A 27,306-nucleotide genomic window follows, 5' to 3' on the forward strand; every position below is an offset into this window, starting at 1 on the left:
CACACTTACTAATTATTATTACTAATATTTTAGCAAATACTTCTTTTTCTCATTAGTTTTTTTTTTATTCTTCATGTAGATTGTTTCTCTTTTGAATTAGACCTTGTAATAGTATTTTAACTATTTATTATTTTGAAGGCCAGACTAAGCATAAAAATAAATATTGATCATTGATGTATTGTGCCAGTGACATTTTTCATATATATATATATATATATATATATATATATATGGAATAATAATGTTGTCCACAGACTCATTTGTGGGTTTGTTTATTTCTGTCCTTTTCTCCCCTCATTACCCATGCTGTTTGAGCCAGTCCCCTTGGGTTTAGCCAGTTTACTGAAAACCTTTTTAATTTTATGACCAGACCCTGACATAAATATGTTTTTCTCATCCCCCCCACCCCCCAATATGAAGAATATGTTAAGTAAATTCCATGAATAGGGAGAGAGAGCGAGAGAGTGAGAGAGAGGTGGACTTAATATCTGTGTGCACTATGCCACAGCAGTGCTGAGCTCAGAAGACTACTAAGCCTTAGGCTTGTCTTTGATATTTTATATGCAATACAACCCTAATTGCTTGAAATATTTACCGACTTAAATTACATTTTAGGTTCTTAGAGGCCAAACAAGAATTTGCCTTAAGAACACATTTCTGTTGAATACACACTGATCACATTTTACTGGTGCTATTAAGGGAATAGCCTTTCCCCCTCAACATCTTTGTACTGAACTAATTTACTAATTTCTCCCTCCCAGCATGAGGCTAGATTCTTCCCTCCAAATATTAAGCATGCTAGTTTGATCATTCATAAATTACAATGCGCAAATTGCTTTGATAAAAAAAAAATACAGGTAATTTACAAATACAATTTTCTTAGTGTGTTATTTGCTCTGGTCATAAGGGCATAATAAAAAGTCAGGTTGAATATGAAATATAGAGATTGGAGCTCAGTTGCTCGTGTATCATGCATGTGTTTTTTGCCCCAAGTAAGTCTTGGGTGGACTTGAAATAAAGCTGAAGTGGAAGGTGGAGGGGGTAAGGGGGCCGTTCTGCTTTTAACAGCCCCGGACTTAATATAGATATATTGGAATGGCTCTTTTCCAAGAGGGCTTGTTTAACTGTGTAAGGAATTAGTGGAACAAGAAGTCATCTATTGGTTATTCCTCCAGACGAGCCGAGTGTAAGCCAGTATCTGGTTTCTTTGCACCTTGCCCCATTCAGCACACACACACACACACACATACACACACACACACACACACACACACACACACACACACACACATTAAGTCCTCATTTGTTCCATATCAGCTCAGGGTCTTTGTCAATGGGGCTAGTGGCATAACATACATCCAAATACATGCAAATACATTGTTTGCCAGTCCTCTTGTTCAAATGCCGCCTTCCAGGATCAGGAATGTTAATTTTTTACCTTTCTCTGAAAAAAAAAAAGAACAAAGAACGAACGAATGAAAGAAAGAAAACACGGAGCTCATCGACCGATAAGCCTTTGAGTCTAAGGGCTAGTGGATTGTATGAGGCGGGTTGGTCCAGGTCAAAGCTATGGCCACACAAAGCCTCTTTATTCCTGGTCTGTATCTGTGTGGCTGATGAGGGCCTCCTGCAGAACTCCTCTCTAACAGAGCAGAGAGATGAGAACAATGCATTTAGTCTGTGGCACAGAGATGGAGACCTGGTCTTAATTCCAGCCTGGTGCTGACAGAAAGCACAGGGATCAAAGTCCGACTCTATCCTATCGATCCACGTGGCCCGATTGTCATCAGCAGCTGCCAAGCAGAATATCTACTACTTTGATAACGGCCCGTGAGCATGGGTTTATATGTGTGTGTGTGGGATTAGAGCTCAAAGCTGCAGCCGGCGTGCACTGGAGGAGTGTGGTTAACTGATAAATGACCTGTGACGTGAAAGTAATGTGTACTCTGGGATCTATGGGATTGTTTAAAAAATTGAACTCTTCAGAACAGAATAATGTGCAGACTCCTGAGCGCATAAGTGGTTTCATTCAGCAAAGAGTTCTCTCTCCAGCACACTCGCTCTTTGCTGGTTAGTTTCCAGAAAGCGCTCATTGAGTGTGTTCACAAAGTAGCGGGTGTGAAGTTTGTACTTTTGGGCCTCGCTGTGTGGATTGAGCTTGGTTGCCAGACCCTCTGGTGCTCCTGAGCTTGGCGGGACCCTTTAAAAGACAGTGAGGAGCATGGGTGCTGACAGGGGAGCTATTGAGCATGGTAATGACTTGTACATCTCCATTTTCAATGTGTTTGTGAGACAGCCTGGGACTGGATATGGCTGCAAATACACATTTACAGCTATGTGGGCAGCTTTAGGACGGCATACATATAATACTGACTGTTAATGGGTGAATTTCATGAAATCTGTCAAGAACATGTCCAGGTCATGTTTCACCCCCAAAATAAGAAAAAATAAGATATTAACATTTACATGTGTTCATTTAACAGATGCTTTTATCCAAAGCAACTTACAAATGAAGAATACAGCAAAAGTAATTTATCCTGAGGAGGGAATAATATGAGAAGTTCTGCAATGCAAAGTTTCACTTTTGCTCATTTGCTAATTTGATATCAGGGTCAGAAATGAACTTTTCCATTAAGGGGCAATATTTGCTTCCTGGATTTGATTTTTAGGGGGCATTTTATACCTTTTATATGGCTTTTTTATCCAAATAAAACATATAAGGTGTAATATAATGTGTGACATAATCATTTCATGTCAAATACTCATCTTTAAAGGAGCACTTAGTAATTTTTCTATGCATGTCATCTTGAAGTTACACTGACACCAAGGGGATTGGATGCAGCATCAAGCCCCATTCATACCGTGGGCGGCATTGTCGCTTGGTGTCTCTAGACTTTGCGATCTGTGTTGCTGGTGGGTGTTCCTACTGCTGCCGCCTCTCTAACTTTATTGGTGGACTGCACAACTGGCCATAGTAGCGTTTGAAATGCTGATTACAGATAATACTGCCGATAAAACTAAGATATCTTTCTAAATAGACAAGGAATCAGTTCTTTTGCCTCTAAAAATTCACATTCTACAGAGGAGAGTGTTTTATATAATCTGCTGCAGTGCCTAATGCACAGTTCTGGGCAGATTACTGATTACAAGTGTTCTGATTAAAAAAATACGTGAAAAAAATGCAATCAGTAACGTAATCTTGTAGATTACATTTTTGGGATAATCTAATCTGATTACTTTTGGATTACTTTCAGCCTATTTCTGTATGGTTTAATTGTTTGAGTGGTGCTTATGTCCACAAATTCAGAAAAATGATCGAAATGTAAAAATATGAAGGAAGTTTTCAAATTTTCATGTTTTCCCCTTGTGATGCTGATAGAGGTCTAGGCCCTCCATAAATGACAGATTCAAATATGTTTGGGTTTAACAGGCATTTCTTATTGGAGTTTCCAATAATTATGGACAGGTTCCCAGGGCACGTTAACATAAATGTGGTTATGCAATTTCACCATATTACAAATGCCATCCACATGTGCTAAGAGATCATATATTTGTGAATCAGCATCACAAAAACATCTCAATTTAAGAAACTAAAAGTAACTTTATGGTGCTTTTCCAGTTGAATATGAAATGACTTGTATTTGTGCATTTTGATGCGTTTGATGGACAAAACCCCTTCAAAGACATTGCAACACATATTACACACAGAGTGATAATAAAATAATAATCAAATAGTAAATGAAAAAAAAAAAGTTTGAGTTGGTTAGATTTGCGATGTAAAGTAAAAAAAAAAATTAAAAAAAACATGCATCCAAATGCTTCTTTAGATTTGACGTAGAATCTTTCACAGTTGACAGGATATTAACTTTTGGAAGGCAGCGTTTACATTGCACAGTGATGTTTTTGCCCCGTGTCTCCTTAAAAATTAAATTATCTCTATAGATCCAGTGTTTAAATGCTGAGATACCATTCCATATTCACCTGGCTGGCTAGTAGCGAGTATCAAGTTCTGAGTGCAATGCACACAATCCTCCCCCCCCCTTCCGAAAACACTTGAAGACTTACCAGACGTATATCAGAGGTTTGCTGATTTTGAATGAAAAATGTAAAATATTGAAAAAAGAAAATTATTAGGATGATCAATAAATTAACAATTTACTGCCGTTGCCTTGTTAATATATAATCATGTAATCTACAAAAACTGTAGTCCGATTATGAGTATTTTCAAATGTAATTTAATCCAATTACAAGTACTTGATTTTTGTAATCTGATTACATAATCCAGATTACATTTAATCCGTTACTAACCAGCACTGTTAATGCATCATATCATTAAACAAGAGGAACATTATATCTATAAATGAATCAAACTCACTCAGAATGCCGACATGGTTTTCCATGCATCATTTTATTAGCCCATATCCATGTATGTGGTTACAGATAAATGATACAGAATAGTGAAATCATTCACAGAAACTACTTCTCCATCTTTCCTGCACTCAACTCCAGTATCACATTCACTGCCTGGAGACAGATGACGTGAGCTACTCTGTCTTCACTCTCATTGGTAGTTGTTGGCAAATGTCGATCTTCATTTGCATAAAGTTGACATTTTCTCAGTTTGTCTTGTCACTCCCCACGGTGATCTCTGTCGCCAGCGGTCGAGAGTGCTCATGTCGCCAGAAGCCACTGTGCTCTCATTGAAAACGAATGGGATCTTGTCTTTCAGTGACATTTTTGCCCCAAATCCCCCTTAATTTCTGACCTTGTTAGAAATGTTACTTTGCTTAAAGAAAATGTATCTTATTTTAGGGCCATTGTGACAGTATGTCCAGGACAATTAAGCACCCTGTCCATTAGCATTACTCTAATGCAGATGAATGAATGAATGAATAATAAATAAATAAACAAATAAATACATACATACATACATACATACATATCATTATCATACCTGTAATGCAAAAATAATTAACAACACAAACAACACTGATTAATCTATAGCTCCCTTTTTACTTCAGGGGTTTCCCCCTTCTCCTCCTCCTCCTTTTGTTTCAGTCATTTAACCTACAGCAAGCACACCCTGTGTCTTTAAACAGGCCTCCACTGATTCCCCTGTGTTCTTAACGGAGGGTAAATTAATACCTGATCTAAGGGCAGGGGACAGTAGTGAAGACACTGCCGGGTGATGTGTGTGTCTCTGACAGAGAGACAGATTGTGCTGTGTATCACCGTAGACTTCATCAGCTGTACAGAACTGATGATATATGTAAGAGGCGGGAGGTAAAGAGGTCTCTCTCTCCTCCTCTCTCTCTCTGTCTGTCTTTCCCTCTCTCTGTGCCTCTACTACACCCCCATGAACTGGTCCGCGGTGTGCAGAGAGGAAGAGGCTGCCAGCTACACAGCCTGACTGATTGCTACAGATGCTCTTCCTCATGTACCACGAGTTACATCCTCGCCACAGCAGGTCTTCGGGGACAAACAATAGCACCTGTTCCTCATATGATGGGGCTCGTTCATGTATCTTTAATGAAGCTTTGGGGCAGATGGTGAGAAATGGCATTATCCCATCCTCTGGTTCTAAGGAGCCGATAAGACAAAGGGCAGATAGAGGCAGGCTTACAATAGGGCTGAGTTTATGAGGTTCAGAGCTTCCCAAGGCCTGAGCTTTCCTCCTCACATCTGCTCCACTTCATTCTTTCACGCTCTTGATGAATTGACTGGCAATATTAATACTGCAGGCAGCTGGGCCTGGCACACTGACAGGGGGGAGGGGGGCAAAATATCAGGGCACAGATACACACATATGCATGTTGATACTTAGGTTATCTTAGTGTAAAATATTCATATACGTATAAAGTATAAATCTTCATTACAGGGTTAGTTCACATAAAAATTTAATTAAAAATTTTGTAATTATTTACTCACAATCATGTTCCAAATCCGTATTACTAAACAAAAGGATAATGAGTAAAACAGAATTTTCATTTTTGGGTGAACTATCCCTTTAATCTGAGATAGTAAAATTAGCATGTACTGTATAATACTTATACAAGTTATTTTGTGTAAAATAGTTTTAAATAAAGTATAACATGTCATACTACAGGACACTGCTGTCACTGCTTGAAATCTCATGCCAATGTCCCACATACTATTTCTAAAATTGTATACACACATGCATACAGATATACATGTACTGTATAAGTGTTTGTGGACACATGCATGATGTATGTGTGTATGGACACTATTGGGAGAGGGGTAGACAGAGAGAGACAGATGGATCCAGTGACTGAAATAGACAGAGACAGAGCGAGACTGATGGATATAATAAGCAAGCTTCCATGCAGGATGCGATATGCAATTTATCAAAATCCATCTGTCTAAGTGCATACACATAATTCCATTCTCTGTCTATTAGCAGTCAAAGCAAATTGCCAGTGATAATCTTTACATCTTTATCTGCATTGTCTGCTTGGCTCTGCCAGTTTACTTTAATTGACAGGCTTGAAAGCTAACCTTCACTTTTAGTCCCCACTTTAAGGATGCTTATTTGATATGCCACTCAAAGATGTGGTGTGTGTGAATTAAACTTTAATGTAAAGGCCTCATTATTGCAAATCACAACCTCTCAAACTTTGGGCAATTTATCTGTTCCTATCTTGCCTTTTTTTTTTTTTTTTTCTTGTGATGTTTGCACCCTTTGAAACAGCACTAGGGAAATCTATTTTATTAGCAGAGTTATTATTAGTATTGATAGTTAGTTTGTTCATTTCAAATGATTTCTAATTCTGCTTTAACTGTTCTGAGTGTTCAGTCAGATTTGAATGAAGACATTGATAATATAGTTTAAGAGTAGATGGAGCAAGGCAGGCCAGTGGTTTTGTCATTATGTAAGTGGATCTCGGTCTAGGACTATATGAAATGACATGTCAAGGAACAGTTGTGCTTTGGTTCCACTTTAAAAGCAGCTGTTTAATGTAATTCTGTGGCTTTAGACTGATTCGTCTTGCAAGGGTAATGTGAATAAGGCTAATAACAATTATGTATGTGACTGACCTTAGCGGCCCTCTGAAGGATACCAATTTACATGGTCAGAGGCACGCAGAGAATAATATTGTTTTTCTCCTAAAGCACTTTCACAGATGCTATTTATCTGTACCCCTCTTCCACCAACTTCCTCACCACTTACATTTTGATTAATCTCAAATGCGAGAGCAAACCTTTTCCACAAACACATCTGTGAGGTCATGTTTAAGAGCCCTCTGATCCCTCTCATTCAGCACATTTAAAGTATTTGTCACATCTGTTAAACAAAGAAAACACTCTCGCACAGTTCTTTCACTTCGGCTTAGTGTTAACTCTGTAGATGCACTTTTGTAAAGTGCAATGCTCAATAAACAGAAAAGTGCAGGATTGTTCCTATTTATTTTTGCTTAGAAGAACTCACTTAGTCCGAATCGATGAAGTGGACCTGAACACTTGTTTAGCACCTGGGGAACAGGCCCTACTGAACTGAACTCTAGCGTTAGGTGCTCAGAAGACGAAAGCAGTGTAAAAACAAGAGATCACGCAGACCTCAGCGAGAAAGTAGTTGCTCAGAGCAGGTTGATTTCATGCCCCAATGCTGCAGCAGTAATTGCGTCCAGACCAGTTTTTATTGCTGGCTGATTTAAAAAAGGAATGAATGGAGAAACATTATGTAATGTGTTTATTTTGGGGGGGCTGACCTTTATTAACCCATTCTCCAGTTGGGGTCCCCAGAGGTGGGCCGAGCTGCCTGTATTAACTCTATCCTGGCCCACAGTAGCAGCCCTGCAGCCTATCACCCACTGGCAGGAAGCAGGGAATGACAGCAAGATTGGGCCCAGCCAACACTCCACAAACATGTGTTTTTAGACTTCTATGGGAAGTCGCTTAGATCCCTAAAAGCTTAGACTCCCTTTTTCTTTGTCTTTGTTTCTGTGTATCTGTTTTTACTCTTACTCTCATTCCTGGAGACATAATCCACTCACACACATGCATAGAGCTAAAGCTGACCTTATTACATCAATATAGTTCTCCATACTTATCAATAAAGAAAGAATAAAAACAAACATGGTTGAGAGCATTTCAAAGGCACCACAGGAAATGACTGGTGAAATATCACAAATATACTTTTAAAATAAGCTTTTTCATCTTTTTCACAGCTGAAAGCAGGTGCAGTAAATTACTGGCCTCCAATCAGCGTTTATCATCTACATAAATGATCTTACAAGACCATAAGACAAATGCTGTGTATCTGCGAGAATGAGCTGTGTTCATAGACAGTCTGTCAGTGTGACATGGAGTGCACATACTTGATGAAGAATATCTCACCTGTTGGTCTTAAAAGAGAAAGGATTCTGTTTTTACGACTGTCCTGTTCTAAAGAATCAAATGTGTGCTCATGACACTTATCTAACAACCGAACGCACTGTAAACCCTCTTAGATTCCTCACAGTGTGTCTCATGATTAAGCTTTGTAAGGAATGTCAGCCTGACAACAAAAGACAACGTCTCTGTGTGTGTGTATTTGAACAATTATCAGCACAGGAAAATCTCATCTGGTTTCATCATATTATTGTAAAGATTGCAATTATCACAGTACAATTAATTGGGCCTTTTTGTTATGATATAAATATGCACAAACATTCCACAATTACTGTACGTCACCCGTGTGTGTATATGTGTGAGTGTGATGGCTTCTTTGAAGTGCTAAGTTAACGTGCGTTCTGCGGGTATTAACTGCAGGTATTTGTTGAGCGTGTGCAGGGTGGACCGGGGCAGAATATGAGCGCTGCTGTCAGCCTGTGTTAGACTCTTGTGTGATCTCCTCTTGCTTTGTGTTCAGCAGGTCCAGGGTCACATGCCTCCGCTCATGATCCCCATTTATCCACACGACCAGCGCACTCTGGCAGCAGCCGCAGCGGCCCAGCAGGGCTTCCTCTTCCCCCCAGGCATGTCCTACAAGCCCGGTAAGAACACACATTCAGCTTTTTTTCTTTTCTGTCATTTACTTCACACATCTTTATTGCTGGTTTGTCTATATTTCCTGGGATATCTCAACATTCGATTTCCTTTTCAAGCTCAAGTTAATAAATAAAATATGATAATTTTTTTAAAATAATACCTCTGTTATAACAAATAAAAACTGCATCAATAGTTTATTAATGAAGACTGGATCAAATGAATTAAAGGGACAGTTCACCCAAAAATGAAAATTCTGTCATCATTCATTTGTGATCCATGGAAGAAATTCATACAGATTACTTTGACAATATGCCCCTCAACCCTGGTAATTTGTGTTTAATTTTAAAGGAGAGCACGACCATTAGTGAGCATTTTCTCTTTTGCGGGTTGAAGGGCCTCTGGTGAAGCTGCCTGTCATACTTGTCCTGGCATGTCTTTCTTCTCCTTTTGTGAAAAAGAGAATTGCTCCTCACGCAAGCATTCTAAATTCAAAAACAAATTTGTAAGAAATCGCTACAACATGCAGGCTGACTCACTGCCAGGCCAGTATCCCTCAACCTCATATCCAGTCATTGTTCAGAGATTTAGGGATGTGCCACTCTCATTTTCTGTAATTAAACATTTCAAAGCAAATTCCTGACTCTCAAGGGATCGGTGGCATTTTGTCCAATCCTCATCCTTCCATTATTTTCCTTTATTTTCCCTCTTCTCTTTTTGTAGTTTAATTGCTTTTTGGGAAAAATAAAAACACTCAAGTAATGAATTTCACTTTAGTAGGTGAGAGGTAGAATATTACAGGGTGTGGTAGAGCAGCTAATAAATTAACAAAAAAGGTAAATGATGGAATATAAAGTCAGCTATTTTGGAACTACAAAGGCATGACAAGTTGAACAAAGAGCCTGAGGGGATTCTTTTCCCTAGTTTGATTTTTTTTATATGTTTGACATGGAAAGTGTTTTAGTACAAATAACAGCAGCTGTAATGGAATCCTTGGCGTGTGTAAAACACTTGCATTATTCATAATTTGCAAAACAGCAGAGGGGAGAAAACTTTAGGAAATGGCTTATTGCCGTTAACATGCAGGACTCGAATTATTGTCATGGATGATGCGATAGGACTCTTTGCAGTTTGTGCTACCCGGGGGGGCCTGGCTCAATGCAAGTGGCCAAGGCCCAGTGCTGATGGCCCTAACCCTGCAGTGAAACAGCAGAGATCCCCTTTCTCACACACTGTGCTCAATGGCTTGCTCTTGGTCTAAAGAGAGGACTCAGGTCATCCTTTTCTCAAATAGACTTGAGGAGGATAGTGGCGATCCCCCCTGTGTGGACATGACGAGAGGTATTGCTGATAGTGGCACTGCAAACTGCTCCTTGGATGTTTACGGTCCTTGGAACGCAATGATCCCACAATGCCTAATTGACACCCCCGCTGACAGACAATGATTCTCCAGAACCTTGCCTGGAGGGTGCATTCGTGTGACAGAGAATGTGCATCATGTATGCGTTTAGACATCGGTACACTGCATTAGCAATTGATAATCCCCGTGTTGAGCTGCTCTATAGATCCTCGGTGGATGTCACCAGTTATTGTTCTATGTGCTATTTTCTTTTAAATATAAAAGAGTCTCTGATCTCAGCCTAAGGGAAGAGCCGTGAGCGAAACACTGAGCCCTTTAACAAAACCACTCAGTTCAAAGACAGCCCCACTCGGCTTGAATATTCCACATGCTCAGCTCTTGGCATCAGCTGGAGCAGAAGCGAAGAGGTTGCAGAAGGATCACTCTGCCAGCCGTTTCTCCCTGCTATGCTGCACCTTTTCATTAGCCTCGCGGCCTTTGCTTCATATGGAGCACCAGCCCGCGTCGGTGGCAGCAGTGCCCTGTGCGAGACCCTCAGGTCCTTCCACTTAAAGATGTCCTGTGCCAAGTTGGCAGCCTATATTGGCCTTGATTTGCAGCATGATACCTGATTGAAACAGAAAACACTATGAAGCTCTCTAGCAATGCCTTTATGCGAGAGAGCACTTTAGGCATTATTCAACAGTTCTTCTCGTGCCTGCGCATTTTTTATAAGAGAAGACAGTGGAGTATTGTAGTCTGAGCTGAGGAGGTTTGCCCTTCCTGCTTGGTCTCTGTGCAGAGAGCTTGCTCCGATAAGGTTCTTCTCTAATAAAGTGATGCTATCACAGGGAAATTACAAGATGAAGTGGAGGCTCTGGCTTGGGATTTCTGGCCTGAGATGTGTGAGCTAAGAGCTTGTACTTAAGGCTGAAACATACTCTACACAAGTACGTTAATGCAGATGCTTCTAGCTACTCAAGCTCGATTTCTAGCGTTTTTGCGATCCAAATTGTGTCAGACCACAATTCGCAACACAACGCAAGTACATGTTGCATTCTCAACGTTGCCACAAAGGGCTAAATAGCAGACATCAGTATGAACTGGCCGCTTCTACAGCCAACTACAGTCATGGCGGTGCAACGATTTGAAGATAATAATTTTGAGCAAGTAAGGTAAAGTCAATGTATTTATAACAACTTATGCTTAATAAAAACACATTCAGTTTAATGGCACAGACTTTTGAAGGCAACTCTATCGTCCTCTTGGGTACTGATGCTTGTTACCACCACAGTAAGGCAAGAACACACATTAAGCACTTTGAGCCAGACCATGTGTTAGCAATGCGTTGACCAAGTGGTCACATCTGTGTGCATACTTGTTTAAAGTATGTTTTGGCCTTACTCCTATTCTTCAATCACCGCTGCCCACTCTCGCAGGCCCAGGAACATGTTGACGGTCTAAGGTATGGTTGTGCCCTGTTACCCAGCCCTCTTTGGAGTTGATGAATCAGAGGGATACTCAATCCTTAAGAGTGTAAGGAAAGGGTCCATTGGGCCCCCAGGGGGTCTGATAATAAGCTCTTGGCCCTTGGCCCTAGCAAGCTTGTGGAAACAACCCGATTGGGTAGTGGCGTCACTGGAGCCTCCCTGGCATCCACTGGCAGGGAAGGGGCCTGAGACCAGCTATGCTGGAGACAGGCAGATTGGCCTTTTAAACCAGATTCACTTTCCCAGACTGACATAGAGAAAGCTGGCAGCCAACCCAGTCTACTTGAGACACTGGCAGCCCACCCAGCCCCCAGAACATTAGCCTTGGCCTTGTTTTCTCTGCTGGCACCTGACCCGCCTATGGCTCACATGACATATCACCACAATCACCAAGAAAGACACAGAGAGAGTTAGAATGAGAGTGAGATAAAACCTTAGGCGGTAATGACCCCCTCTACGTCCCTTATTGCACTATTTGAAATCAGTTCAATTCACTCTTTATTTACCTCTGCCACAGGCTCGGATTGAATTTCCTGGCTGCATCACAATGTGCTGTGGTCAGTGTGATTGCAAAGTGAGTGAGAGGGTAAAAAGAGGGAGGATATATATGTTTACCCCCATGCCTGTGGCTTAATAGCACCATATGTTTGTGAGGAGAAGTGACAAGCAGAAGTGGAGGCTGAAACAGGGCCAATTGCCTTCCATGGGCACACTTCATTCAAACCTCCAGCAGCAGACCTCATCATGTCTGTTACACTCTCAGAGCCAGAGACAGGGTTATATACACCAACCACAGTACAAAACACATCTCACACACTTAACACACACTCTCACAGGCACTCAATTATCTGTATAGGCTTTCTGCAGCCAGATCTTCCTATTTTGTTCTATGTTTTTATCGCCCAATTGTATCTGTAGTGTGTTATTCTATTGTGTACGTTTGATTTCATGATGAAAATATATTTCAAGCCATATTTAGATTGTCATAACCTGTTGAAGTTGGCCACCTCTTTCTCTCACACACATTTCATTGTGCCAGATCACATTGTAAAACACATAATGGCATGTAGAGCAATAGTGCAACAAGTCTGCAGCCATGTCAAGCTTTGAACTGAACATGATATATCGTCCATTTTATTTACACCACAGATAGTTGTGAAGAACAGCATAAAAAAGCATAAACCTGTGTACAATTCTTAGAAAGATTAGAAAAGACTGTGCAAGTGTGGGCACAGATAAAAAGGGAGAATAAAAAGGGGAAAAACAGAATGTGAGATAAAGAGAGACGTTTCTGTGCAGATCCCACTCTGCTCTGGCCAGCTGACTCTTTTGTGAGTGCAGATGTTTGGGCTAAGTGCCGAGGCTGGGTGCAGGCAGGCCCACAGGAACTGTGTTGGCACTTGTCTGGCCTGCCGTTGGACTGGCTCATTGTCTCAACCTGTGCGCATTGTTCAAAATCCCCCCTCCCTCTTTCTCCGACAGGTGATAACTACCCAGTGCAGTTCATTCCATCCACAATGGCAGCTGCTGCAGCGTCAGGACTCAACCCTCTCCAGCTCCAGGTATGTACAGCTACAAAAGAATTTACAGGCAGTGGGCCAAGCCCTGAGCACCGTGTGAGCAAACCAGCTGTATGTTAAATAACAAGTTAGAGCTAAATCACTCACACCGGTCCACCCCTACTAGCTTAACACCTTCCATCTGCGATATACCCCTTTTTTGGGACACAGTCTTCATGCTTATGCTTACACCTACATATGAACCGGGAGTTTTGTTTATGAAGGGTATTTCAGGGAGTAGATCCTCCTGCACCTTAATTGATTTTTTTTTGTTCACTGTGTTCTTAGTAACTTTGTGGTATAGTAACATAACATGATGATGGAAGAGCTTCCAAGACGCTCCAGGCTGCCCTAAGAGTGATTCTCAGAGTTGCAGGCTCACAACTCTACTTGTGATCCTCAGTCAGATACTATCTCCTGGCGACATGCTTTAATATAGATCCATATCTTCATTCCAACATTTTATCTTATCATGCTTGTCATTTTAATTGTTTCTTTGGAAAATAAAGGCTTTGAAAGGACTGGCTCAGCTTTTTGTTTCTTGAAGTATTATTCTGATTACTTTGCAATCTGCGAAAAACAAGTTTCTGTGAGCTAATAGGGAAGGCAAGGGCCTTTATTAGCACAGTTAAACTAATGTCAGTAGTCCTTCCTGTTTACTCAAAGAAATTATGAGAGGTCTTATAAGTAAGTGAGTGAGGAAAACCGATGCTGTCCTTTAAACTTCTCAAAAGTTCCTTCAGGTTCTTTTGAACAAAGAGTGGAGTAAATGATTGAGAACAGAAGGCGAAACAGCTTATAGCCCTGCGGCAGATTCGTTTATTCATTTATTTCTTGCTTTTATTCATAGACAGTTGTTGTTTTGTCATCAACAGTAGTAAGCAGTTGATAGCAATTAAACATTAAGCTCTCTGATAGCTGGGAATGTTACAAAACAAAGCGGTGAGCAGAGGGAGGAGGACATGTGGGGTAGAGAGAGGCTAGGAAAGTGTTTTGTACCTTTTCTTCTTGCTGATACATGTGCACAATTTGTCCTTCGGAGCTTATCACTCTCAGCATTAATGAGCCTTGGCAAGTTGGAACAATGCTTGCAGCTGGAGCTGGAAAGGCCTCTGCTATAGCATGTGACTTTGGGGAGAACAATCATCTGTGCTGAAGGTGTGGGATGAGTCTCTTCATGTTAAAAAGCATGTGTAGTATGTGCGTGTAATTGTAAGAGAGCAAGCTAAACAGAGAAAGTGAGCAAATGGGGAAAAAACAGATAAAAAAAAAAAATATTGGAGTAGGCAGTGCTGGCGTAAACTGGGCCTGTCCTGTCTATTTATAGTGTTCTGATGGGTCAGCTAGAGTCTGGGATAGTCATATATCAGGAGACACCGAGACCCCTCAGCCATTCATTGTGCTAATAGATTTAACCCTGGGAATAGGCTGAAACCAAGCCTCTGAGTCCATGACTTGGTTGACCTTTAGAAAATACAGTAAACACAAATGGGTTACATACTCATTAATTGAAGTTTGTCTGTCTACCACAGATTTAGCTGAGCAGATTGCTATTTACTTAACATATCTTTCAGTCTAAGAAAGCTCGGCTAGTCAAACATAACCTTTCCACCGCAAGTGTATCCCAGTCATCACATGAATGTGAGTTCTCAAAGCACAGTGGAAAATTATTATAAATTATAAGGAAGAAGATGAAACTCATTTCAAACATGATGATAATGCTGTTAGTGCATGTCTCTTAAAGTCTGTCTAAGAAAGAGAGGTTACACAGGCAACTTTGATTCACAAGCAGACACAAAAGCATCCAAAACATTGTTTTGAATGAAAAGGACAACAGATATACATAGATGAGGTTGTAATTTTGTGGGGAAGGGAGATATGGAAGAATCTGTACAGCAGTTAGCATGTGCTTGTGGTTGTGGCTGCTTTTGTCTCCTTTCCTTTCCTTTTTTTATTTTTTTTTTTGAGCAAGAATAACAAGCTTTGAATTCCCATCTTAAATCAAAGGAAGCAAATCTTTCTAAATATGTCAGATAAATGAGGGCCAGCAGTAGGTCAATGTTAATGAGAGGTATGTATGGTTTCGTCTGGTGTGTCTGGCTGATTATCTGTAATGGCAGTATCACTGAGCTCCCGCCGCTTATGCATCACTGATCCGCTCAGTGGGAGTGACCTCACCTATGAGATCCCCACTTCCTGTGCCAGTGGACCCACCCACCCCCTGCCACTGGCTGGGTGCATCTGTCTAATTAGAACATCTTAACTTGTCAGCAGTTCTGGCAAGGTGTAATTTTCCCTAATTTGCTAAGTTTAGACTGGGGAAATATATGAACCTTAAAAAATGCTCAGATTGAAAAGGAATTAATTTCCACAATGCCATGCTCGCTCATGCAGGAAGAGGGACGTCCGCTCTGCCAGTCTTAATGTTGCCGATGCTACGGCTCGCAATTTTACCATGTCATAACAGTAAGTGGGAAAGCTGTGGAATCTCTCTCTCTTTCTCTCTTCCCTCTGTCTCTTCCCCATCAGCCAAGCCCTTCCACAGGCTAACAAAAGGCCTCAGGTCCCAGGGAGTGGAAATGAAAGCGGCCAGGCGATCTGAGAGCGTAATTTGCTTGTCAATACATTTCCCTCGGCCGGCAGCACAGGCACACACACACTTGTCACCGCGAAGCCCAACACAGCGAGTAATTTCACTCAATGCATCCCTGACAGATTGGCCCTCGTCTGCAAGTCACCAGAGGAAAGCCGCCCAAACTATTCCCCAGTCCGCATGCCTCTCTTCATTAAGACCCTCTCAGGGTTCAGGATGAGCTGGGCACGTCCTCCAAACAATGGCTCCATCCCCCTGTGTTGCCTGCCTATTAGAAGTGACACCTCTCACCTCCAAGTGGAAATTGTGTTCAGATTGTAGCCGTATGCCCAGACGGTCTTAAAGGAATTATCCTAATTCTACAAAATAATTGTATTTTATTTTTTGTCTGTCTGAATTGGCATTTAATTTGCCAGCGTACATCAATAGTTTAGAGGAAAACAATTTTCTTAAAGCTATTCTCACCCTGATATATTGTTTTGCCATGAGGTCTATACAAATCTGAAGTCAATTTGCGAGAGGCCTGTTTTTCTTTTCTTTTTTTTTTCTTTTTTATCAATGGAAGCAGGAATTGGGATTTCAGCAGTTCTAAAGTAAAGCATCATGGGATAAAGTAGAAAATCTGGGGCCTCCCCGTGGCACATAATAGAGGGAGCAAGCACAAATGGGTCCTATTGTCCCTCTCTCTCTTTTTCTTTTACTATTTCTTTTCCTCTCTTCATTCTTTCTTTATTATTTTTTCTCTCCATTGTCTAATCTCTCCACTCTCACTCCTCCTCTCTTTATAGCCCTTTTTTCAAATTTTTAAACTGTATTTAATGTTCCAGTTATCCTCCTTCTCAATTGAAATGACATTTCTCATGCTAATGATGCCTCAGTTAATGCTGTCATTACTGGCAAAGCTTACACATTTAAATTAATAGTTCCCACAGAAATGAAAATTCTGTCATCCTTTACACATCATGTTCTTCCGAACCTGTATGTCATTCTTTCTTCTTTGGAACACAAAAGAAGAGGCAAAATGTTAGCCTCAGTCATCATTCACTCTCATTGTATGAAAAAAAAAAAAATGCAATGAAAGTGAATGGTGACTTTGGCTAACATTCTGCCTAACATCGCCTTTAGTGTTCTAAGAAGGACGGAAAGTCATACTGGTTTGGAACAACATAAAAGTTAGTAAATAATGGTAGTATTTTCATTTTTTGGTGGACTATTACTTTAACACCAGAACGGTGTTTCAAAGCAGACCTGAGGGTCAAGGAAAATTCTCAGTTGAACTGCTGGGGTTGAAGAAATGAGGGAAGAGAGGAAATACTGTTATCTTTTGTTTGGATGCTCATGTCTCTGCGTTCCGGATATGTGGAGGGAACAGGGCTTTCTGCCACAGCTAACAAGTGGAGCACTTTCGAATATGAGCTGCAGAAATGAGAGCGAACAGCTGCTGGTGTGATTGAGGAGGAGAGGAGAGAGAGAAGTGGGAGGAAAGGAGTGGTGTGTGCTGTGCGAGACAGACTCCGCAGAGATAGCCAAAAGACGAGAGGTGGCATGAGCACAGGGCAGAGGCGCTAATGGGGGGAATAGGTGGACATCTGGATGGATAGAAAGATGGGCGCTTAGAATTGTAAAACAGAGGGTCAGATGGACAGATGCAATTAAACAAAAAGGAGAGAAACATGGACAGAGATTGGATACGAATAGTGTAGCTGAAGATGCTTCAAGAACCTGGGTTAATATTGTATCAAAATGAGAAAAATGATCAGCACTCATTTATTTTATTTTCTCTTTTTGTCATTTTCTTTTTATTTCTCACAAGTAATTTTTTTCTTGAGATTTTTAAGGCCTGTGGATCTTTGCACCCTAAACTGGTAGAGCACAGTTATTCTATCTTTTTCATCTGAATTTAGACTGTATCAACACATGGTTATCTGTACATGCTTGTGTAGAGGAAAATCTCAGCACTACATTTTACCCATGGGAACACATCAGAAATCTTGCCGTTAAAGGGAGAGTTCACCCAAAAATGAAATTGACATTATTTACTCACCCTCATGTTGTTCCAAACCTGTATGATTTTTTTTTTTTTTTTTTTTTTTTTGCAATAATGGAACGTAAAATATGATGTTACGGCAAATGTTAACCTCAGTCACCATTCCTTTTCATTTCATCTTTCCCTTACAATGAAAGTGAATGTTGACTAAGGCAATCATTCTGCCTAACATCTTCTTTTGTGCTCCACAGTAAAAAGTCTTATGGGTTTGGAACAATATGAGAGTGAGTAAATAATGACAGAATTTTCATTTTTGGGGTGAACTATCCCTTTAGCATCTTCTCAAGTTAGTGAGGCAGTGTAAGGATGCAGAGCGAAAAGCGAAAAACCAAGGAGAATGGATAGAAATGGGGGAAGGGAGAAATTAACAAGGGAGCAGGCTGGGTGCCAGCAGATGGGACAGATGTCTGGCTATACTGGAAAGCATAAGTGCACTAGTGCACCGCTGCTTCTCTTTCTGACATCTGGGCCAGCCTGGGTCAGCCCGACTGCCTTGGGCAATGAGCCTGGACAAGCCTTGTGGCAAACGGGCGCGGGCGCCCTAATGCTACCGAAATGGCAGAGTCGCCGATGCGGCAGTAACGCAGTCCTCTCCCCATGTTACCACTCAGCTGTGGCCATTCAGAGAGAGGACGCACACACAAGAGTCTTAGTGTTTGTAATTTAGTGTGTATAGAGTGTTTATGTTGTGACGTATGATAATGTAGCAGTGGGGTTTTTGTGGCCTCATGGATTCGTTTCAGTGAGCTCAGACTGGGGCCTGTGCGGATAAGTTGGGGAGAGAGAGTCATGCACCATTATAGCTAGAAGCAGTAAAATTGTCTAAATCTGCCACTGTATTTCACAGCATCTGCCAGAAAGCAGTCATCCCTTCACTTTAAGAACAAACAGGAGACTGAAGTTGTTTTTTCCCCACGTGATGGACTACTTGACTATCGTATGTGCTCCTGTAGCCAAAGGCTCAAATCCAGTGTTTTTAGTTTGGAGTTTCATTACTTTATATCTCAGAGACAAATATTCAGAGAATTTATTTGCCTAACCCTTAAAAGTACAGTGCATTAATTATACTGTAAAGTGTTATATTTAGAAGAAGATAAATTCATCTGAGGCAAAAATATTAAGCAAGATTGCATCTTGAATATGTGTACTCTTGTTTCCTTCACATTTTTACACTTGCTTTAAGCATATACCTCATAAAATGTACTATTATTTATTTATATTAAGTTAATTTTCCTAACAGGTATTTTGCAATATAAAACGGTTATTGTCCTTGTGGGTAATAAGCTGTTTGACTGTAAAAAAGCCTACCATTTCTTAGATGTATTTTTTCTTTTCTTTTTGTCTTGTTCAATTCACATTTTTCACTTGTATTTCATTATTTCTTAGTTATTTTTTGTTACAGTGTAAGACACAGTTAGAGTCATTGTGTGTAATAAACTGTTTGGCTTTAAAAAATCCTAACCATTTTTAAACGTACCTTTTCAGGATATAAACAGTTTATCCTACACGTTTACATATTTCTTCACAGAGGTGGAGCTCTGAATTGGCTTTTGGAGACACTTCAGCAGAGTGCTGATGTGTCCTGGAGCACGGTCTGAAAGTGTTGACTAATCTGGCTGATCTGCAAATACTGTTGTTGCAGGCAGAAACAGCTAACCCTCTCATTATCTTCTGTCTCCAGAGGGGTTGCTTTTAATTATTAGAGGCTAACGGCCCGACCTTGGGCCAGACCCCACTCATTTGGAATCCACAGACTGTGAGATGGGCTTGGCTTATACAGTAGAGAGTAAGAGAGGCAGGCAGGAGATATTAGCAGAATTGTGTGTGTGTGTTTGTGTGTTGCCTGAAGTGTGAGGACTGCGGGCAAGCGAATTGAAAAGCCTAATTTCCCGAGCCCTTCTCTCTCTCTCTAACTAAGCTGTATAGCAGTGAGCCATTTAATGCTCAAGTGGACAAAGGTATTACCTGAGTCACTGGGGTGGATCAGACCTTTTCTCTGCAAGCCTTTCTGAAACCACATGCTGAGAGCAGCTCAACATCTCTGACTCTTTTTCTCTCTGCCTCTCTTTCAACCTCTCTCTTTCTCTTGAACCCCACCAGTGTTCGGTCCCCATCAGCTCCCATTTCCTCAGAGCCAGCAGCTTCAGTACACACTGTAATAGTTCTCCACTTTGTCAGATTGCTGCTTATACACCACGTTGTACATCTATTGGTGTTAGCACATGTGTGTTGAGATAGTCTTGAAGGCAGTGCTTGTCTTTTGTTCCTGTCTTTAAGGCCATACTCTACGCAAGTACATGAACGCAAATGCTTCTACTGTAGCTACACAAGCTCGATTTCATGTGATGTTGCTTTACGAAAGGTGTCAGAAAGCAATTCATAACTTAATGAGCATAAGTTGAGTTGAAATGAAATGAAATACACTTTTAGAATACAGTTTTAGTTGTTGCATATGCATTAGCGTAAATGGTCCTCTTATACGGTCAGTTTTCTCTTTTAGGTAAACTGCTGTTATTGCAGAGGAACTTTTGAAATTAATATACCTGAAAAAGTATGTTAAAGTCTGTTGATATATTTATATCTACTCACCTAAATAATAAAGCATCCAGCTAATGGCACAGAAATTTGAAGGTAACTCTGTCGCCATACGTATATTAGAGTAACACAAGAATGAATGCCAGCATAGTTATGCAAGGGCAAATATTAAAGAGTTAGTTCATCAAAAAATGAAATTTCTCTCATCATTTACTCATCATTTACCCTCATGATATCCCAGATATGTATGACTTTTTTTTTTCAGCAGAACACATTTGAAGAAAAATAGAAAATATCTCTTAAAAGATATCCTTAAAATGCAAGAGGATGATGATCCGATTCTTGAAGCTCCAAAAAGAACAGATAGTCAGCATAAATGTCATCCATCAGACTCCAACGGTTAAATTAATGTCTTCTAAAGCGACGCGATCACTTTTGGTGCAAAAAAGATAAATATTTAAATAATCTAAATCTAAATTCTAAATCATCTGGTCAGCAACGGTATGCGCGTGTGATGCAATCACATTGGCACATGAGACACGTGAGAACTGAAGCATGTGCGACACATGGAAGAGCAACCCTGTTTTTAACTGAGGAGGAACACTGTACAGAAGCTTTGTTGGTTTTTGTTTAGATCTGTATTTGTATCTGTTTCTTTACCCACAATGGTGTGTTTGTGTGCTTATGCTGGATGTCTCAACTGAGAGGAGAACATGAGATTACGTCCTAAACATGGCAACACGAATACGTCACACGAGAGACCGTGTAAACTCCACCCTCTCTTGAAGCTTATTGGAAGCGATGGATTATATTTAAAAAGTACTTCAATATTGATCTTTTTCACACTAAAAGTGATCATATCGTTTTACAAGACATCAATGTAACCGCTGAAATCGCATGGATGACGTTTATACTGACTGTCTGTGATTTTTGGAGCTTCAAATGTCTGATCACCATTCACTTGCATTTTAAGGACCTACTGAGCTAAGATATTTTTCTATTTTTCTTCCAATGTGTTCTGCAGAAGAAATTAAGTCATACACACCTGGGAGATCATGAGGGTGAGTAAATGATGAGAGAAGTTTCATTTTTGGGTGAACTATCCCTTTTAAGTATGCCAAGCATTTGTATTGAGTGTTTTTCTGTCATACGAAATCAAGTGGACTTAACCAAATCCTGCAAGAGATTCTAGAAAGCCTGGGAACTCAAATCAAGATTTGACAGGAGATAAAGTGCATAATAAAGTAATCATTTATTGTCTTGTAAAATGTTAGGCTGGAACAGCTTTACCAGTTCAATTAAATATTTGTAAATATAAAGCTTATAAATATTCTGTTGAAAATATGTTTCTTCCCTCCTCATTTGTGAAATAGTGAATGCTTTATAATTATAGCTAGATTCAAAGCATGCCCACATTACCTGTGGTGTTCTTGCTCTGTCTGTCTGAATGGAAGCAGGTATGGGATTAACCATGCTCAGCTTTTTAGTTTTGTGGAGCAAGGGGAAGAATGAAGCCAGCACATCCCGACTGCCCCTCTCCCTGTTTGGCCATTGACTTTCAGCATGACCCTCATTAGCGTTGGCCCTGTTTGCTGTGGAGACACTGCAATATGGCTAGAGGAAAGGGAGAGCAGACCCAGTGGAGCAGCCCCACTTTATCCTGCACATGCCCTTCAGACAGACACTACCACATGTGTCCTTACATCACTTTAGCAATCTCTCTCTCTCTCCCTTTGTCTTTCTATTTTTCACACCTTTCACCATCCAACAATTGGCTATAATAATACAAAGGCCACACCACATTCTGTAAAGCTCAGTGTGAAGGCAAACACACATCTCCCTTCCTGCCCTTGACAATGAGAAGTGTGCTACATGTCACACCTCTGCAATAGTAATGTTCTTTCGCTGTGCCTATCTGGCCGAGAGGGGCCGGGCCACCTTACTTTTCACCCTGTGGCTTTGACCCGTTAATCAGGCTTCACAAAAGGCAGACTGACTGGCTATAATTTGAAGCAAAAGCCAATTACGCTCTTTTTCTGGAACAATAAAGTTCTTCCCACGTGAGGTCAGAGTTCCTCTGCCCATCCACAGCAGCAACAGCAGCACTGTTAACAAACATCTGTCCAGCAGACTGGGTCAAGGGCTCTCCTTCTCTCTCTTTTTCTCTCAAGTATACAAACACAATCAAAGATACACATTCACACAAACACACACATTCACTTATTGCCTGTAAAGGGAAAGTGATTGTGTTGGTTTTTTTTTAACTCTGTGGGACAAATGCTTTCTGTTTATGAGGCTGGGGAGCTGTGCTATCACTGTGTGAACCTAATCAGCCTGCCATTTCCGCTGTCCGTGTGCCGGCGTTTGCCCCAGGTCTCCTGCAGAAGAATTACCCTTTTGTTGGGCACTAATGTGCAAGCATTTAACTTTGGTACCAGAGAGCATTTTAGTGTTTATATCTCCTGATACATGTAGACACAAAGCGCTTTGTCTGGGCTCAGGGTTTTCTCTCTGAGTGGCTGAGGTGGGGCAGGCCACTAATGCTGGTGCCACTTTTTCCATTTCAGACAAATGGAGTCCTTATGTAGCCCAGTAAGGAGAGGAAATGAGAGCAGAGAGAGGGCAAACATGCTCGGATACATACACAATCAAAAACCCCTCTATGCCCTTTTTTTTTTTCAGTTTTAAAATACAACAATGTGGCTGTTGTAACAAATGAAGCATCATAGTGGGACGCTGTTTTGGGGGGAGACTGAATTTTTTTTCCCTTAACTGATGCAATTGTAGTTTCGGGGTTAGCTTATGAGTGCTTGATCAGCAAGGGAGAAATTGCATGTGCCACGGAGTCTAAGGAAGCCACTTATTCTTCCTTTTTTTATTTTTTATTTGGCAATATATACCCTCAATAATTTATATTTTTTTATAGATTTATTTCTATCTAGGTAAAAACACATGTCAACATGTGATCCATTTTTGTCAAATCCATTCAGTCATTTAACTGAACTAATTTCTAAGTCTAAACAATTATGGCTGTTAACCATAAAATCAAAACAACATCAAATACAAAAGTAGCTGTAAATAATACACAAGATAGCATAACATGGTAAACACACTCTGCTAAAATGTATTTGCTTCAGTAACTGGCCTGTCCTTATGATACGTTATACAGCTCTTTATTGTCTAACATCACAATAGATTTGAATGTTATCAGTCTTTCAAGTTTGTTTAAGATATTGGGTGTGTTTTCTTCACATTCATTGTTTTTAAACTCATATAATTTTTTTTTTCTCCTGAAAAAATGTATGAATACAAAACTAATCTGACATCTACTGTACAGGCACATAACCCAAAACTAGATCAGCCCAAATGTTGGATGGCAGCTAAAATAAGAGCAAATCACAATGGGGGTATTTTTGCCTTGTGCCGTGGTTAATTTCTGACCATGGTCTGATCCCTCTTATTTAATGAGAAAAGCAAAAGACAATTAAGCATTTACCTTCTTGATAATCAATATTTGCCAGAAGGAAACCAGAAGTTCATATCACTCTCTTCTCACTAGAGAGCATGAAATTATTCACAATTGTTCTCAGATTCTGAATAATGCAAAGCTCTTAAACAAACATCGATATGTGCCGTTGTACAATTTGATATTCTAACCCTGGGTTTTGTATTTAATTGTTCCTTTTGATCTAATGTTGTTTTGATTTTTTTTAATGGTACAGTTAATACTCATTTTTCTTTTTTTTTTTTTTTTCTCTCTGCCTGGTGTTCAGGAATTACCGATTTGTTGAAGTAAAAATCATTCTCAATAGGTTATGACAGACGATCAGTCTCAGAGCTGAAATCTAAACCTATTTTGCACCCTTTCTCAACACTTTTCCAAAAAGTGACTGACATGCAGCCCTTCAGCCTGCTGAATTCATACCACTGGAAGGTTGCTGATGTTAGCGAGTGTATTGAGCAGGGGCCAATGAAAATAAGCAGAAGAACATGAATTCTCTTTGTAAGGTGCTCTGTCTTAATGAACGCCTTTGATTAATGGAGTCATGGAAACTTGACTACCTTGAGTTTGTGTAACTTTGTTTAAGGGAATGTGTGCTGTGCGATAGAAGGTGGGGGGAGCTCAGGTATCTGTGTAGCGACTCAATAATGTGCCAATTAAAGTAAAAGAGGCTTAATAGAGAGAGAGAGAGAGAGAGAGAGAGAGAGAGAGAGAGAGAGAGAGAGTGAAGAAAAGCAGATCTTAGAAGCAGCAAATCTTACGTCTGCAAATTTTGTGTGATGAGTGGAAAAAACAGTGGTTCCAAGTCTCTTGTATATGTGCCATCTCTGTGTGGTTTTTTTGGGCTGCTGTCTCTCTCTGGATCCAGGCTTTGATATACAGTTAGACCTTTGATGGAGCTTCTATGTTGGGATGGAAAGGGAAAAAGAAATGCAGGAGGGAGAAAGAGAAAGAGAAGAAAAGAGAGAATAAAGGCTTTGAATGTTGTCTGGCTTTGAATACTAACGCCTTGTGGGTTGTCTCTCTCCGTACAGCAACTCTACGCCGCCCAGATGGCCAGCATGCAGGTCTCTCCAGGAGCCAAGATGCCTCCACTGCCCCAGCCCCCCAATTCTGGTGGGTCCGTCTCCCCGTCTGGCTTGAAGAACGAGAAGAGGGCCTCTACCCCTCTCGCTCAAGTGAAGGTACGTGGAGTGGTTCTTGACCCAGTCTTGTCCACATCCCCTGCTCACTAAATCAGCTGTGGTAGGTACTGCAGTGAGCACTCAGCGCTGGTTCTCATCTCGTCTGAGCCCATCAATCTGAGCTGATTTTACAAGGCACTCACTCTCTCAAGCAGAACTCTGTGGACAGGGTTGCTATGGCTTTCCCTGCTCCTGGAGAGCAATTTTTGGAACACTGAGATTGCTGGCCACGATTTCCTGTTTTTATTTTTTTTACTTGGACAGAACAAAGGCAATGACATCACAGACACATAATCTAAATATATTGATGAGGCTAGAATGATGTGATGACTCTCCCTTTTGTTTCTTTTAAAAGATCAACAGTAGGGTACTCTGTTTCATGACAGGTTTCCACCAGTTTTCAGCTCTGAGAGGAGGCCATACACATCATTGTCCGGTTTTTTTTTTTTTTGTGCTGCGGCTGTAACTTAAAACACTTGCACATTTGGAAAAGTTTAGGTTAATATCACAATAGAATGGGGGATAAATCATTGAGCTGAACAGTAGTGTGTGCGTAGCGCTGTAATCCTTTTCAGTCTGCTCAGCTAAGCTGCACCTCCAGGGTTTTTGGAACAGTGCCCTTCGAGAGCACTGCCACATATCAACATCTCAATGACTTTTCAGAGCATACGGCAAGATCATTGGCAATTACACCGAGGCAGCATCGAACCACATATAGTAGGATGGGCGTATTTAGACATCCAAAGTCAACATGTTAACCCCCTTTAATTCTACTCATTTACCAACACGTGCTATATGAGATATTTAATGTCTTTAATCTTAATATTGATCAAACATGTTGCATGATTTTTGCCCTGTTAGCTCCATATGTTGATATGTTGTGCTTAATTAGCTAGCAGTCTGATTGTTTGTCTAGTTGAGGCATAATTGAATGACAAACTGTTGTTGGCAGTGACATTTTTAAAGAGCTGGGGGCAGTTGCTGAATGTGGCCCATCTGTTTGGTCAGTCAACACTCTGCCAGTAAAATCGTTTTCTAGCTTACATACACTTTTCAGTTTCTCAAAAGAATATAAGCGCTACTGATTGTTGTTTGATGAGAAGCACCTTATATGATGAGATGCCTTTTTAAAATTATTCCTGGATTGATGAAGCTGGTATATTGTTTTTCTCATGAATGTGTTATAGTTTAAACATCATCAGCTCTAATTATTTACAAATGTGCAGTCATGCAACATCATGAACACACACACACAAACACGTTTGTTATTATATTATGGTTGGGACCTCCCAGTGACTTCTATTGTACTTAAATTAAGCCAAGCTATATTACAATAAACTATCTCAACCCTTAACTTTAGTCATTTGACATTTTAACATTACCTAAAAAAACATTACTTGCTTCCTTTATGACATTCTTTTCCTCACTGGGGCTGTAAGGTAGGTCCCCATATCTAAAATGTCAAATATACTGTAGCAGAGAGTTTACACACTCTTAATAGTAACATGCTCATCCCTAATAACAACCAAGTGCAAGCTTGATGGCCTTATTGGATTTGTTTGAAACAGGATGTATGAGCTGTTAGCTGTTTCTCTGAGCCTGAGAGCAGGTGAGAAGATAAAGATGTGTACTCAGACAGAGTGGGTTTTAATTAGCCTGAACAAAGCCTGGCCCTTGCTACACTGAGGAGCTATAGCATGGCACAGAGCCTGGCTATGAATACAGAACTCATGTCTTGGAGGAGCTGGTCTAATTAGTCAACAGTAATAGTCTCTGGTGCACTGTCTTTTTTGTAAGGTGGAAAGCATTTCTCTGTAGGGCGTCTCTGTTTTAACAGAAGCTTTGTGTATTTTATGTACAGGAGGAGGGAACACAGCCTCTCAACCTCTCCGCCCGGCCCAAGACAGCTGAGATGGTCAAATCCCCCACATCCCCGACACAGAGCCTCTTTCCCGGCAGCAAGAGCAGCCCGAACAGCCTGTCCAAGAGTGGAGGTATCCCCAGCCCCATCGGAGGAATGGGCCGCGGCTCGTCTCTGGGTAAAGCTTTAGATTTTCTCTCCTTATGGTATT

At 40.6% G+C, this 27,306-nt stretch overlaps 1 protein-coding gene across 14 annotated transcripts in view; it reads left to right on the top strand.

Annotated features, from left to right (window-relative positions):
- LOC127411375 (transcription factor SOX-6-like) overlaps positions 1-27,306 on the top strand; it is a 167,869-nt gene that overhangs the window by 113,771 nt on the left and 26,792 nt on the right. For 11 of the 14 annotated variants that reach the window (XM_051647601.1, XM_051647387.1, XM_051647760.1 and 8 more), the window contains 4 exons: positions 8,870-8,993; positions 13,297-13,376; positions 25,085-25,234; positions 27,096-27,273. In XM_051647601.1, the coding sequence (XP_051503561.1) occupies positions 8,870-8,993; positions 13,297-13,376; positions 25,085-25,234; positions 27,096-27,273 (532 nt within the window). The remainder of the gene's footprint in view (positions 1-8,869; positions 8,994-13,296; positions 13,377-25,084; positions 25,235-27,095; positions 27,274-27,306) is intronic. The other 3 variants (XM_051647934.1, XM_051647009.1, XM_051647513.1) reach the window with 1 other exon arrangement.

This window comes from Myxocyprinus asiaticus, chromosome 1 (assembly GCF_019703515.2).
Source record: "Myxocyprinus asiaticus isolate MX2 ecotype Aquarium Trade chromosome 1, UBuf_Myxa_2, whole genome shotgun sequence".
Classification (NCBI taxonomy): domain Eukaryota; kingdom Metazoa; phylum Chordata; class Actinopteri; order Cypriniformes; family Catostomidae; genus Myxocyprinus; species Myxocyprinus asiaticus.